The sequence below is a fragment of the Pelmatolapia mariae genome, linkage group LG16_19, assembly GCF_036321145.2.
Source record: "Pelmatolapia mariae isolate MD_Pm_ZW linkage group LG16_19, Pm_UMD_F_2, whole genome shotgun sequence".
NCBI lineage: Eukaryota > Metazoa > Chordata > Actinopteri > Cichliformes > Cichlidae > Pelmatolapia > Pelmatolapia mariae.
In genome coordinates, this window is record NC_086241.1 from 32,982,901 (window position 1) to 32,998,391 (window position 15,491).

At 41.6% G+C, this 15,491-nt stretch overlaps 1 protein-coding gene across 1 annotated transcript in view; it reads left to right on the forward strand.

Annotated features, from left to right (window-relative positions):
• plcl1 (phospholipase C like 1) overlaps positions 1 to 14,518 on the forward strand; it is a 144,776-nt gene extending 130,258 nt beyond the window's left edge. The window contains exons 9-12 of the mRNA XM_063498311.1: positions 335 to 538; positions 10,522 to 10,597; positions 11,215 to 11,324; positions 14,191 to 14,518. Coding sequence (XP_063354381.1) covers positions 335 to 538; positions 10,522 to 10,597; positions 11,215 to 11,324; positions 14,191 to 14,397 — 597 coding nt within the window. The 3' untranslated portion in view covers positions 14,398 to 14,518. The remainder of the gene's footprint in view (positions 1 to 334; positions 539 to 10,521; positions 10,598 to 11,214; positions 11,325 to 14,190) is intronic.
• Positions 14,519 to 15,491: the final 973 nt, after the last annotated feature.

The following is a 15,491-nucleotide window of genomic DNA, read 5'->3' on the forward strand; positions in this document are numbered from 1 at the left end:
AAATCTGTGAACCATCCCGATATTGCATCCCCCCATCCAACACACACTCTAATTGCTTTGATTTCCTGTTCCAGATTTATGCCATATTGTCTCCTTTTTTTTGCTAAATGCGCTTAAGCTAAGGCTGATTTCACTGGATTAAAGGCAGCAGTGAGTGCCATATTGATTTAATTCACAATGGATACAGCAGATGACAGGGGAACGGAGGGGAAGTGAGCGGGGCGTGTCATGATTTTTGGCTTTTCCCAGCTTAATCTTACAGCCGGAACTGTACATCAGATCTAACACTATTTTCCCTCTCTTCTCTGTCTGTTTACCTTCACACCATTTCCAGAGCACCACAGCCAGTTTCAAAGAGCAGTGTGGGCTCCCCACTGTGGCCAAACTGAAGCAGTGCATCCAGACCTTGGGCACGAGGCTACAGAGTCCTGAGGGCACTATGGGGGCCACCATGGTTCTGAAGGATGGCTATCCATGTCTGGAGCCCCTGGTCGGCCTCTCGGAACCAACTCGCAAACTGCTCGCTGCTTATGAAACGGTCAGTAAGACACATTTATTGAGCTAACTGCTTTCTTAAAAAAGAAAGTTGTATTAATTCCTGTCTTGTGCAAACATGAAGACAAATTTCTGATGAACTGCACAGACAAATATCGCTGTGAACTGCATCATAGTTGCTCTAGGAAAATGATTGTAACTGGCCAATCCTGTTTATGATGCAACACTTATTTGTATTTTTAGACCATCAGCTTGCACTCGTCATAGTGGTGTAACCTACGTTTTTGCTGCAAGCTGGAGGTCATGAGTCAAAAAGTATTTGCCCTTTTTCCTGATTTCTTAGTTTTTTGCATATTTGTCACACTTTGCCCAAACATGAATTCTGCTCTCTACTAGAAAATCCGGAAGGAGAATTCCCAGTCATTTCATGCCCTGATGCTCATGCATGCTTATGTTATGCAGCAGGAGAAAGGTCTGAAACAAACCAGCAAGTCCACCTCTCGATGGCTCAAAAACCCCCCAAAACAAAACAAATCAAGTCCAGACTCACCGTTTATTCTGATCTTAAGGCGCTTAAACAGACGAATTAAGACAATCCTCTGCAAAAGAGTGGGCCAAAATTCCACCACAACCAGTTATTAGGTTTAGGGGGCATTACTATTTCACGTGGTCTTTTAACAAAGGCAATCATTATTTAAAACTGGATTTTGCATTTTCTTGGATTATTGTGGTCCAATATTAAAATTAGTTTAATGAGCTGAAGCATGGAAGTGTGATAAATATGCCAAAAAAACATGAACTCACTTGGGGGCTTATAGGGCTTTACACTCAGCTCTCTCTTCACTATGACGGACCGGTGCAGCGTCCACATCACTGCAGCCACAGCACCAATCCGTCTCCCTTCTCCCGTCACTCGTGAACAAGACCCTGAGATACTTAAACTCCTCCACTTGGGACAAGAACTCGTCCCTGACCCGGAGTGGGCACTCCACCCTTTTCCGGCTGAGGACCATGGCCTCAGATTTGGAGGTGCTGATTCTCATTTTCACTGCTTCACACTTGGCTGCGAAATGTTGCAGTGCGAGCTGGAGGCCATCACCTGATGAAGCCAACAGAGCCACATCATCTGCAAAAAGCAGAGATGAGATCCTGAGACCACCCAAGTGAAAGCCCTCCGCCACTTGGCTACGCCTAGAAATTCTGTCCATAAAAATTATGAACAGAATCGGTGACAAATGGCAGCCCTGGCGGAGCCCATCACCCACCGGGAATGAGTCTGACTTGTTGCCGGCTATGCGGACCAAGCTCTTGCAACGGTTGTATAAGGATTGAAGTGTGATGCCCCTGTAGTTGGAACACACCCTCCGGTCCCCTTTCTTAAAGATGGGAACCACCACCCCGGTTTGCCAATCCAGAGGTGCCCCCCTGATCTCCACGAAACATTGTAAAGGCTTGTCAACCAGGACAGCCCTACAACATCCAGAGCCTTCAGGATAGTAGGGCATGAGGGTGGCAAAGAAATCAAATGGGGTGGCAAAATCATAGGCCCCCCCCCCCAAAACACATATGCAGGTGGTTACATATGGTTAAAATGATTCAAATGCGGTAAGTATACACGTTTTTCATATAAATATTTTCTATAACTTAATTATTCTCTGTAGCCCACATAATTAAACACTTTAGTTACATAAAACATGTGAGTTCTGATGTTATGTACTGTATAGCCTGTATAATAAATAAATATGTAGCCCAATAAGTATAAAATCCAGAAAGCTACACAACATGGGGCGCTTCATTTACAAACACAAGTCTAACTTAAGTTTCACACTGTTTTTTGTTAGAAAACAAATCACGTTGTTAGATGCTTAAATTACACAAAATGTCAGAAATCTGCACTGTCATGAACAACAATGTAAACCTAATTTTTCATGATTTGTTGGATCAATCCACTGAGGTCTGAAATACAACTGCCCATTTTTGACTCCTTTTGAGTTTACGTTTGTATTTCACGCTCAAATTGTTTCATTTAATTTTTCCCCTTGCCTTGTTTGGCATCATTCTTTTCAGCTCAACTGAATTTAGTTGTTTTTTTCACTGACATACTGCATTAGTATTACTGATCTGAAATCACACAAAGGACTTAAAATCCTAGTAGCATTTTTTACTGTAAAAAAACACAGACATGTTGAGTAAATTTTTATAACTTGGAATGCAAATATAAATTGTACATTTTGTAAACATATACAACTATTTATCTAAAAATGCAGCCAATACACCTGCCGTTTTTTCATTTTGTACAACCACTTAAAAATATTACTAAAACTAAAATGAGAGAACAATCAGGTTTCGCAATAAGATGCCCCACAAATGATGTGTGCCAGTAAAAAAAAAGTTTGTCCACCAAAATGTGCCTTAGTGACATTCATTAGTGCCCTCACTGACACACAAAACAAAACGACTACACAACAGAACAGCTACACAAGACAACACAATACACTAAGTATAAACTCCACACTAAATGTCACAAATGGCCACATCTAAAAACTCTCTCTAACTCGCTCTCTCTCTCTCTCTCACTCGCTCGCTCTGTCTCGCTGCCGTTACCGTCACTCCCAAAACTTTCCCCTCTTCCTAAACATCCAAATCCTACGTGTTGACTTTTTTTTTTAATTGGTCGACATGGTGCATTTTTCCACCGATAGGAAAGAGGTGGCTTTTTTTCCTTTCTTTACTGTTTTCGCGCTGTCCTTAAGAAAACGCTTAAAACACACACACACACACACACACACAAAAACGTGACGACAGTATTTAGAAAAAAGCCTGGCTTATATATATATTATCATAACTCTGGATTTACTGGCCTGTAATTAAAATTTAAAAACTTTGAAGTCCGAACTTTCAATGTGGGCTGAAATAGAGACTCAGCATGGCTGCAGCTTGTTGCTTTGTCAGCTTACATCAGTCATGTGATTTGGAGGTGCAGCGTGTTCGTGGACCACGGAGGGTTAATAACACTCACCTTCCTTCCATTTACAGAGTGTAACATCCACCCACCTGTGTAAAATCCGAAATTCCCATGGTGTTGTTCAAAATGTGCTCTGGCACAATCATAAGCATCGCTTGCTACTGAAAACAAGAAAAAAGCCGGTCCCTGCTATGGGCTGAACCATTTGTTAATGGTGGAGGGGGGGACACTATGCAATATATTCAGTTTTAGCATTTATATTCACTGTTGACTGTAACTACGCTCAAACTGTTAATGCTATCTTATTTTAATAAACAACACTGTCATATGCAAAACTGGGGTGGCACTTGGGGTGGCAAGGGATCATTTTAGGGTGGCACTTGCCACCCCATGCCACCCTTCTAGATCCGCCCCTGTCCCTGGGACACACAAACCCCCCCACCACGATAAGGTAGCGATTCACAGAGGGGGTTAGACTAATAATCATTAGTAATCTCCAGGTCTGGATCAAACCATAAGCTGGGGACTGAAGTTCAGGGTTGAATAATGCTCCTGGTTAGCTTCCACCTGGTGGTTTGTCAGTCACCAGCACCTAGAATGTCAGTTAAACCACTCCCAGTCTCAGACATAGCTTTCATTGAGGTCAAATGTCAACCTAATTTTCAGGGTTTTGTTTTTCAAAACAACCATCTGCACCAATCAGAAAGAGTGAATTTAGCCAATGAAATCATAAATATAATGATTATGAGACTATTCTGAGACGTGCATCTAGTGATCCCCATTGCATTGACATGCTAGGTGTTTGCATTGCTAATTTTAACTGCTTTGTGAGACCTACGTATATGTAGTTAGACCACGATATGTATCTTCATGAGCTCTGTTTCACTTATGAGCTCCTCATAATGCTGCTTTTGCTAATTTTGCTCCTTTGGCTGAAACTTTTAGCATCAGAAACTTTTCCACAGTTTGTGAAGTTTTTTTAGACATCTAACACTGCATCACTGAGTGTGCAGACCCTTGCTTACGTACATTTGCACCGCCTATAGGCATTAATTATACAGCAGCTCTGTGGTGACATGCATGAAACCGTCACCCACGAGCATGCACGCACACACACACACACACACACACACACACACACACACACAGTCTGGTTTGCTATCCTCGTGGGGACATCCCATTGACATAATGCTTTCCCTAGCCCCTTACCCTAACCCTAACCATTAAAAATGAATGCCTAACCCTAACCCTTACCCTAAACCTAACCATAACCTAATTGTAACCCTGACAGTAAAACCGCATTTTGAGTGTGAAAATTGCTTTCAACCCCAAGGGGACCTGGATTTTGGTCCCCACGGTGCAGAAAGTCCCCACCAGGATAGTAAAAGTCAGATTTTGGTCCCCACCAGGATAGTACGAACCCGTACACACACACACACACACACACACACACACACACACACACACACCTCCTACTCAATCTCCTCTTGCATTACGAGACTCTCCCGCCTCTTTTAGTGCTCAGCTATTTACTCCTACACATACCTCAGAACAGTGTGGTTATTTACGTATGTGAGTGCAGCTGATGATGTTTGCGGCAAAACCCAGCAAATGCAGCCCAGCAGGTCAGTGTCATGATGCCATAGTTGGTGTGATCTCCGATCAAACATCACACCTCTTCAGCCTTTCTGAGCACAAACACACAGGGCTCAGTCACCACACAAAAAGCTCCCTCTCTCTTCCTGTATTCAGCCCTTTTTTCCCTTTTTATTTCTTTCAGTGATTTAAGGCAACCTGACACTTGACAAATTTAAATGAGAAAATATAGTTACAACTCTCGCTATAGTTAGTTTAGGAAATTCTTCATTATTTAGAGATAGCAGTAACATCAGTATGTTCCCATGTTGCAGAACTTTGCCGTACTAACCCAAGCTGCTTGGTCTGCAGTGCTGTTTAAGTGGGTGGTACGTGTCATCCACAGGGATACCAGGACCCAGAGTGTTCCAGCAGAACACTGATGTAATTAGAAGAAAATCGAGGATAAGTTACTTGATTTTATATAAGTTTAATGTAAAATGTCATCATTTGTTTCACCCAATGATTAGGTTAGGTTATTTTAAAACAAAGAAAAACAGTACCTGTTTACATCAAGGAAGCTGGAACCTGCTCAAAACCTACTTAAGAGTGATCAGTTCATTACCATAGTCTAATATTTTCAGCTCTGTTGTATTTCATATCTGCACAAGCTGTGATCAGAAAGTTGTACATTGTCTCAGCCCAGGACACACTGGCACAAGAGATTAAGTACTCTGTTAAAAAGTTATTTTGCTTGTATTTAAGCTACAGTACATGCCTGTATGTCATTTTGCTCTCAGTTTTGTATCATGTATATAAGTAACTGAGAGATTAGAGTATGTACTGTACGCCTGAGTGTCAGTGTAATGGTGAGAGAGTTGACTTGGAAGTGACAAGCAACCAATGTTACATCAGCAGTTTAGTTCAACTACAGCTAACCATACCTATATTGGCTGTTAGTGTATGTGTTATATATACAATATATAAACAAAACCTAAAGGTAACCTAAACTGGGAACGGACGACTCTGGGAGAAAACGCAGGGAAGAAACACAGACGGACTAGCACGAGAGAACACACACTATTAATACACAGACGGGAACGAGGAAACTACACACAAGAGGGAGGCATAGCTGATTCTGATTGACTGAAGACGAGACAGGGGAAATGCAAACTGAACACACTGGCATAAGACACAGACCTTCACAATAAAACAGGAAATGCAGAACACAAGGAAGCCAGATAACAAACCCTAAAACTAGAACTCAAGAAACACTAAAAAACTAAGGAACTTGACACCATGAGAAGAAACCAAAACCCAAAAGTACAAAACTCAGAAAACACTGGGTCACCAACCCAGGACCATAACGGTTATGGTTAGCCTGCTAGTTGTAACTGGTGATTATTATTTTGTTAACTGATTTGAAAATTGTCTACAACCAACTAAACTCCTCATAACGACAAGCAAACACACTAAGGTGGCTTCAGATAGTATTATGATAGTGATAGTTTGTGTTAGCAGGTAGGCTGTTATTTGTTAACATTAGCTCTGATAAAGCTATTTTTATTCAAAGTTGTCAGGAGAAAACAGGACATTCATGTCAAGTGACTTTGATTTATTTGCATATTTGAGGCAACGGGAGTTGACCCACAGTCCTTTCTGGTTAAGGCTCATTAAGTTTCCACAGCTGTGTATTGACAAAAAGTATCAGGCGTCTGTTGGACAAACCTTAAACCCCAGTCAGAGTTAACGGGTACCACAGTGTACTCAGTTAAGTGAGGCTTTCTGCTTCAGGTTCTGTGCATCGTCACATACAAAGAGATGCATTTATGTCATGGGACTCTTCGTCTACACAAAACCATCTCATGCAACATGGGTTTACAAGTAAAAGATTAATGGTACAGAAAAACTGTTAAATTAATGATTTAGTGAATTGAGTGGTAAAATTTAAATTCATTTTAATTCCAGTTTAGTGAGCCTTCAGTGAACATTGGAGCTCAGAAAGATTGGAAACCCATAGCCTAATGAAGGAGATGTGGAAACGTCTTTAGTTTGTCACCAGATCAAAGTGAAATTAGTTTTTGCTTGCTGAATAGTTATTCTTGGCAATAAAAATATTTCTTATCTGTGTTCTAGTAGCTGCAAATCCTGCAGTGTAAAACCAGCTTAGCAACAGATTAAAGGACAACATTTACACGTTTTCTGCATCACCAAATTATTACATACAAATTCCTGTGTCAATGCAACACACTTTTTTGCTTCATTCAGTGTTTTTTTTAACGTACTGCGTAACACCCTGCACATATAAAACATATACCCCCTAAAGAGTATCCATACTACATTTTGTAAACAAAGAAAGACATTTTGTAAACAAAATCTCTGGGCATAATCTGTACCCAACCAGGTGATTTAGCCATGTATAAAGAGAGCCTATTAATTTATTACCTATCGTTAATTTTACATGCATGTCTTTAGACTGTGGGAGGAATCTGGAGTATGCCCACTCAGAGAGGTGTAGGACGAATATCCAAATTCCACACAGAAAGGCTCAGATGACCGGGGCTTTTAATACTTAATAATAAGTTGCCCATTTAGCTGATCTCTCCATCTCTGGACTTGTTCTACTATATTTAGATTGCTCTCCGGAAGTCCCATTCTTTTCTGTTACATTTTTAATCTCCTCCAGTGTGTAAAAACAGCTGCACTTTGACTTGATTTTAAACTTAAGGAACAAGAACAAAGTACTAAAAAGGTTCTGGTCATTTACATTGAAAGCTATCCCTCAGAACCCTCATGACATTACAGTAGAACTGATGCCTGGACATTGTGACTCTGAGGGAAGAATTCATGGCGTACAACCTTGTGAATGTCTCAAATAATATTAGCATGGCCCTGGACACACTCATGACTTGATGCGCCACCTTTGGGGGAAAACAGCTGGAGGCACGCCTCTCAACACCAACGATGATCCTTCACACATATGTGGGTTGTTTTGAAAGAGATGCTTATTTTTGCTCTCTGTCACGTTTTGAGGTTCAGCGTGCACAGTGCTATTTTACATCGTTTCCTAATAGTCATAATGGGACTTCCAGGAAACCCTGAGATTCAAAACCTTAATCTGTAGCCCTGAGATTCCCAGGAGAGTATCTGGAAGAAGAAAATGGTCACATTTAAATCAGGTTAGATCTTGAATGGCCCAGACTATGTGATATGTCACATTTTCAAATACACTACACTAAAATATTGGGCCACACCTGTTAATCTTTGAATTCAGGTGTTTTTAGGCCCTTATATCCTTATATCTGCACAAAGCCAAACACTGAGCAATGCAATCTTCCTTTATAAACATTTATGAATAAATGGATTGTTGTAAAGAGTCTGGGATGCTACCGCTGCAAAAAGTCAGTTTGTGAAATTTCTTCCGTAAATAGTCCATGATCAGTGGTATTATTGCATCAACTGGAGCATTCTGCTAGTTTGTACAAGTAAGAGCACTCCCAGAGCTACAAAATGACCTTGAGCTGGCCACTGGTATGAGTGTTTGGTCACAGGCAGAACAATGTTTGCCAAACCTGCTATGACAATCAGAAACAGACTTGAAGAGGTTGGCCTGAGGCCCAGGCACTCTTAAGTGAGCGCTGTACTCGACGCCTGGCACCGTGGAGCCCAGTTGGTATTTGCCATAGAATGCAAGAATTGGCAGGTCCACCACTGGGTCCCTGTGTCTTTCACAGAGAGCAGGTTCATCCTGAGCACATGTGACAAACGTGGAAGGGTCTGGGGGAGCTTCGAACATTATCCTGCCTGTGATGTCGTTCAGCATGACTGGTTTGGTGGTGCGTCAGTGATGGTCTTGGCAGGCATATCCATGGAGGGATTGCTTAGTTCTCTACACACTAGGCAACAGCACCTTGACTGACATTTGATATCCAGATAAAATCCTTGGACTCATTGTCAGAACCCGTGCTGACGCATGGGTTCCTCCAACAATGCTCGGCCTCATGTGGTGAGAGTTCCTCCATTGACTGGCCAGCCTGGTGCAGATCTGGGAGGAGACCCCTGGAGACCATCTGTTGTCTCGTTAGGAGCATGCCCTGATATTTTCAGGCATGCATACAACCACATGTGGGCCATACAAATTACCATTTTAAGTGAAAATGGTGAAAATAGTGAAATTTTGACAAAATCAACTAGTCTGCTGCATAATTTTTTCACTTTTCGGGGTGTCTTTGAATTCAGCCCTCTGCAAGTTGATAATTTTCATTTCCATGAAGCGATGTGGCCTAACACATTATTCAGTCCATATGAGTCCAGATATCCAGCATGATACTTTTCCCTCATTTACTTCCAATGTGCTTGCAAAGGGTTCGCTTAAAGACTTCCACAGACTCCTAGAGGTAATGGAAGGGAACTAAATTTCAGTCTGGCTTTAGAAAAACCCAAACACATTTGAGAAAAAGTGTTACTTAGAGTTATTCATGACACTTTGTTGAGTGCAGACAGGGTAATCGTACTGCTATTTTGCTACACCTGGCAGCATGCATTTAGTCTTTTATCCCCAGCGCTGTAGCACAAACGTCCTTTTACCATTCGGTCGGTACAATCAAGGTCTCATCTTAAATAACTCGTGCCATCCATAAAGTTTGGGACAAAGATCATTTTTGTAATGTTTTTTCTCTGTACATCATCACATTGGATTGTGAATCAAACAATCAGTATGTGATAAGTTCAGACTTTACATGCACGGTTTCAAGATTACAGCCAATTTTATCCCCAGTCCCCCAGTTTCAGATGTTCAAAATTAATGAGAGAATCTAACATGAATTTCAATATAAAAAGGTTTTAATACTTGGAGAAAAAGCCAATGTCCACCTGAAGTCAAATATTCTGTTTCCTCCCGTGAAATGCTTCGATGTTGTGAAGTTGTTTTTCTCAACCATGGAAATAATTCTGTCTACAAGCAGCTTTAGACCTTTTGGTGCACCACACTGATGATTTAGCCTAATCTCTCTCTCTGAAAGATTTGTTTTGTCTCTAATGATGGCCTCCTTCACCTGCCCTCACATCTCTTTGGGCATCACCTTTAAAATGACATTAATGTTACTGTGACAAGCTTTAAAATACAAATTGAACATTTTGAATCAACTTCAGATATTATGTCCACTTCATTTGGCATGAAATACGAGGCAAAGGGCCTCACATGGCCACAAAACTACTTGTCAGTCAATTGTCCAATTAATTTGAACCTCTGAAAATGGAAGACGGGACACAGTTTGTAAAACCTCTTGCATTAAAGCTGAAAGTCTGTACTTGAGTCTCAACACAGTGGTGCCTCTGCATATCACTGCAGTAGATGCAATAACATTCATTACTTTTGTCCATATATCGTACTGCCTTCTACATACTTGACATAGTATTTTTCATAAACCTTGAACATATAAAAGGACCAAAAAGTGAACATAGAAATTGTCTTCCTGTTTGTTCAGATGATTGCTGCCCAGAAACAGCTGATCGAGAATGCAGATGCAGTACAGGAGAGGATCGCTCAGGTGCAGAGGGAAGGTAAAGTATGCAGAGATGGATGAAAGGCTGCGTGGCTGGTGTGAGTGTCGTTTTGATCAGGTCTCATGAATAAAAGATCTGCAGCACGGGATATTCCCAAATTCTAACAAATCATCAAATAAGCAAGTCTGACTGAAACATCTAACAGTAGAGCTTAATTAGGGTGACTCCTCAGAGAATGGCTCTGCGAGTAAACAGCTTTGCATGTGGTGGTTGTAGCACTCTCAGTGTGGATGTCTGATTAGAAAGAAACCAAAGACAAGCTCTTTATACTTTTTCAAAATTGGGTTCCCTTGAGGCACATATTTACGAAAGTATCTCTGTTTGAAATGTTGTTTACAATAAGTCAGCTGTTCTCTCTCACATTTGTACTGGATTTTCTGAACAGCTTATTTTCCAGCGTGTTTTTGCCTTTGGATGATTGACCTTTATGTGTCAGTGCTTTTGCTTTTACGTAAACATGTCAGTCTAGTTTATACGACAACACACCCGTAACTGCAACTGGGATAGCTGAGGGAAATCATCCGTATGCTTGACAGCTATATTTCACCTGAATTTGATTTGCTGATTCCCAAGTTGCTCTGCCTCAATAATGCTCCTGCTTTCGTGCTTCACAGGAATGGTGTTCCATGAGGATTTCTCTCGGCTTGGAGAGAAGGAAGGACTAAAGGGTCGCAAGCTTAACAAAGCCGTGGAAAGTTTCACCTGGAACATTACTGTACTTAAGGTAAAGGAAGGCAGAACATAAATAAATAGAAACATTTTGTAGGACAGACTCTGAAAAATGTATCTGTAATTTCAGAAGACAAACAGTGACAATAGCCCGACTTAAGGCTGGACGAGGCCTTTACAGACCGGACGCGTAGAATTCATGCAGATGTTTTGTTTGTTGAAAATATTTCTGGGCTCACTTCCTAATGCAGCCATTCACACCGAGCATGTAATTTCACAGGAAGAATTTTCAGCATTATTTCAGCTTGATTTTTGACGGTTTTTTGGGATACGAATAAACAGATCTGACCAATCAGATCTCGGCATTTGGCGAAAGTACGCTTGTAGCTCAGAACAAGCATTGGTACTAAATATACATGTACAATGATGTGGAAATAATACTGTTTTATAGTATTATTATTATTATTTATTTATACTATAATGATACTATTTTAGCTCAGGCACACAGATAGATGCAGCTTCAGCTCCTGGATCAGCTTCTTCTCATGAGGATTGGATGGATGCAGAATATCTGTGCCGTACTTTTCTTGTTTAAAAACATCAGGGCCAGGTCATCGTGGCTAGATGTCGACTTCTTTTTTACATTTTTTAAGGACATATTTCCTGTAACAATGCAATTAGTTCAGTGTGTGTATATACACTGAACACGTATGTATATATTAGGGGTGCAACGATACACAAAATTCACGGTTCGGTTCGATACTTTGGTGTCACGGTTCGATATTTTTTCGATACAAAAAAATGTTCATGCTTTTTTAATTTGTCATTTATTAAAATTATAAATATATATTTTAACTCAAAAGTACAGTTTTTAAATTTAATGTTGCTGAAACGACAAAGTAATAAAAACATAAATATCTCATGGAGAAATCCCTCATCTTTGGAAAAGAGAGTTTATTACAGAGAAATGGCTCTTTCCAAAATAAAAGCTATACTATACGCTTCTTCTGGGGTATACTCTCAGCAGCATATTAAACATATCAGGTCCCCATAAGGAGAATCATGTGCTAACGGCTGTCTAAATGACTCGGGTAAAGTTTGTAGCATGCGTGCTTGTTGTTTTTGTCTGCTTCCGCTTGTCTTTGCACTAGGATGATGTCGGAGTAAATGTGCAGTCATATTCGTTGTGTTCCCACTAGTGCTGTCAGCGTTAATCTGAAATGACATTAATGCCACAACACGGCAAATCTCCGTTAACGAGCTACCGCGGATCGCCCCGTGCGTGGGGCTGGACAGCGTCAACACGTTAACGAGCAAACTGCGCTAAGCACTAGTTCCCACCCATGTAATTGAGCATTGCGTGGCACATCCGACATACTGTTTTACTTTTGTCCATGACGCGCTTACCTTCAGGGTCATACTTCACATGAAGACCAAAACAGTTCCAAAGGCCAGATCTGAATGAGGTGGGGGAGGTTCAATTTACCATGTTGCAACGAGCTAAGCTTCTGTCTTGCTAGCTTGCGCTGCGCTCAGTGGATCTGCGCTCGACAGTGCAGCCTAGGCGGAGTAGTCGAACGCAGATCCACTGAGCTCTCAACACAGACAGCATCGTCAGAAGAAAAGTTGATAAAATAAATTAAAAATTTTGTATTGTTCGATACACATGCGTACCGAACCGAAAGCACTGTATCGAACGGTTCAATATCGATACGAGTATCGTTGCACCCCTAGTATATATGTTACGAAAAATTCAAAATTTGCTGTTGCTTTTTCACAGCGCGCTCGGTCTCGGCCTTAGGTCCTCAAAGACTCTTGGCTCAGTCTTGGTTCTGCATGATGTCAATCAGAGGTGACGTAAAGAAAGAGGAAGGGAGTTAATTTTACAATCACACTCGGTCAGGCAGTGGTTGGTCTATAAAGGGTTAAGCAGAAATTCTCTTTCATTATTTACATTCAAAGTTGAGCCACAACCTCATAGATTTGAAACACCAATTCCTCCACAATTAATGATGTAATTCAGGGGTGGGGAACTCCAGGCCTCGAGGGCCGGTGTCCTGCAGGTTTCAGATGTGTCCTTGATCCAACACAGCTGATTTAAATGGCTAAATGACCTCCTCAGCATGTCTTTAAGTTCTCCAGAGGCCTGGTAATGAACTAATCATTTGATTGAGGTGTTTTGACCCAGGGTGAGATCTAAAACCTGCAGGACACCGGCCCTCGAGGCCTGGAGTTGCCCACCCCTGCTGTAGTTGCTGCAGGACATCAGTTTCATGACACTTTTCATAAAGGAATAGAACCAGAATAGAACAAACTGAGTCGAGTCCTCAATTACAAATGTGTCGACAATCTCTCTGCGTTTAAGAATTGGCTGCAGTCAGTTTGAGTCGGACTGTAACTGTAGACAGGTTTGCTCCCACTTTGAGACCTGTGTGCAATCGCCTTGCAATCCGAAGCGGTCCAAGAGGTTGAGCATGCGGTTGAGGGCGTGTCTTAGCATGACTACGCGCAATCAATCATCGAATTAAAAAAAGGAATGCAATCATTGGGCACACTCCACATTTTCCTTGTTGCAAGGAGGCTTCTGTCCTATTTTCGCTCCTGCTGAGCCATAAGGCAGCTTGGTTTAGACAGAGCCGAACCAACGCCAAGAACGAGATAAATAAGGATTCATCTTGTTTGGAGCTGGGATCGTGCAGAGCTGCTACAGGGGAGACCAAGAATAAACATATGGAGCCTGAAATGAGCAGAATATGTCAGCTTTTTACATACGAGGAGAATTCCCCCTAACACCTCCTGCATACACCCGTCCCTAATAACAAAAGACTATAAAACTCATTTAAATGCTACCTTTTGCTTTTATTGAAGTTCATGACTTTGCAGGTATGAGTCAGACTCACGCGTCTTCCTTTGTGCTGCAGGGACAGAGCGATCTGTTACGTGGGGCTAAGATGGATTCTCTGGATGCCCTGAGGCAGCTGGCTCTGGCCTGTGAAGCCTGTGGACTCACCTCCTCCTCTTCTTCCTCCAATTCCTCATCCTCCAATTTCTCCACAGCTGAGCTGCACTACTCCTCCCACCCCCTGTCCGGCCGCCGAAGCAGCACACACGGCAACGGACGCATCTGAGACCCACCTGCCCACCCCCCCCATCCCCCGGGTCCAACACACTGCCAAAGATGAAAAGGAATTGAAAATAGTAATTACAGAGGATAGCAGACAGAAAAAGAAAAGAAAAGAAAAACCTGGACCTGGGTGTGTAAAGCAACAGATTAGACTGGAGGATTTTCTCTATGCTAGAGTGTATTCCTGTATACAGTGCAGTAAATGTGTAGACTAAAGCCTTACGGTGAGTCCAGCCTGCAGAGAGGCTCCTCATGAATGTCTGCCGGTGGAAGAAAGACGTTAAACACAGGAACTTAATTTTCTGAGAGCTTAAATCAGCATTTAAAAATCAATAGTTTCTTCCTCATTAATGAGGAAATCAGAGACAACTTAGTAGTTTGTGACACTGGGGCCCCTGATGATGACCGTCATATTACTGGTGTTTCATTTCAGAGGTGAAGTTTTGGAAAGGAGCGAATGTAGAGCTGTTAGTTTGGCCTGTCCTTTGGGAAGGCAGCAAAATTGCCTGTGTGTGTTGGAAGTGGTGGAAAGGTGCAATAACAGATTGAGAAAACCTCACAGGTGGAGAGTTGCTGATTACGTTAGCCTAGAATTTTAGTATTTTTAAGTCACAAAAATATGTGGTACTTTTGCTTTTAGACGTAGCTGCAGAAACGTTTGCAGTTGCTTAATATTTAAAAGGAAAACTGAGGTTTAATCCAGTTAGGATGACCACCGATCAAGTAGAGTATATACTAACATGACTGACAGTTAGTGTTGTGATCACTAACCTCTGTCCTTTCACCTGAATAGTGGAAGTATCCTTTTTCTGACTCGTTCTCCTTAAAAAGCATAGCAGCGTCTGCCTAATTTCTTCACAGCTTTTGAACAAAATGAGCTTCAGATGGAGAAAAAGGATCTTATCGCAAATATGAAGGCTTATTAATGAGGTTTGGGAGTTTAGAAAGGTTGCAGGTCAAATCAATCCAGCCATTTGTGTGATTTATCGCTTCTTTCCAGACTGCAATCTCTTAACCTCTGTAGACCTTATCTGGCCTGTTTGAGGATTAATGCCCTTGTAACTCCGAGTACACTCACACATTTCCCCTTCTGGTTTG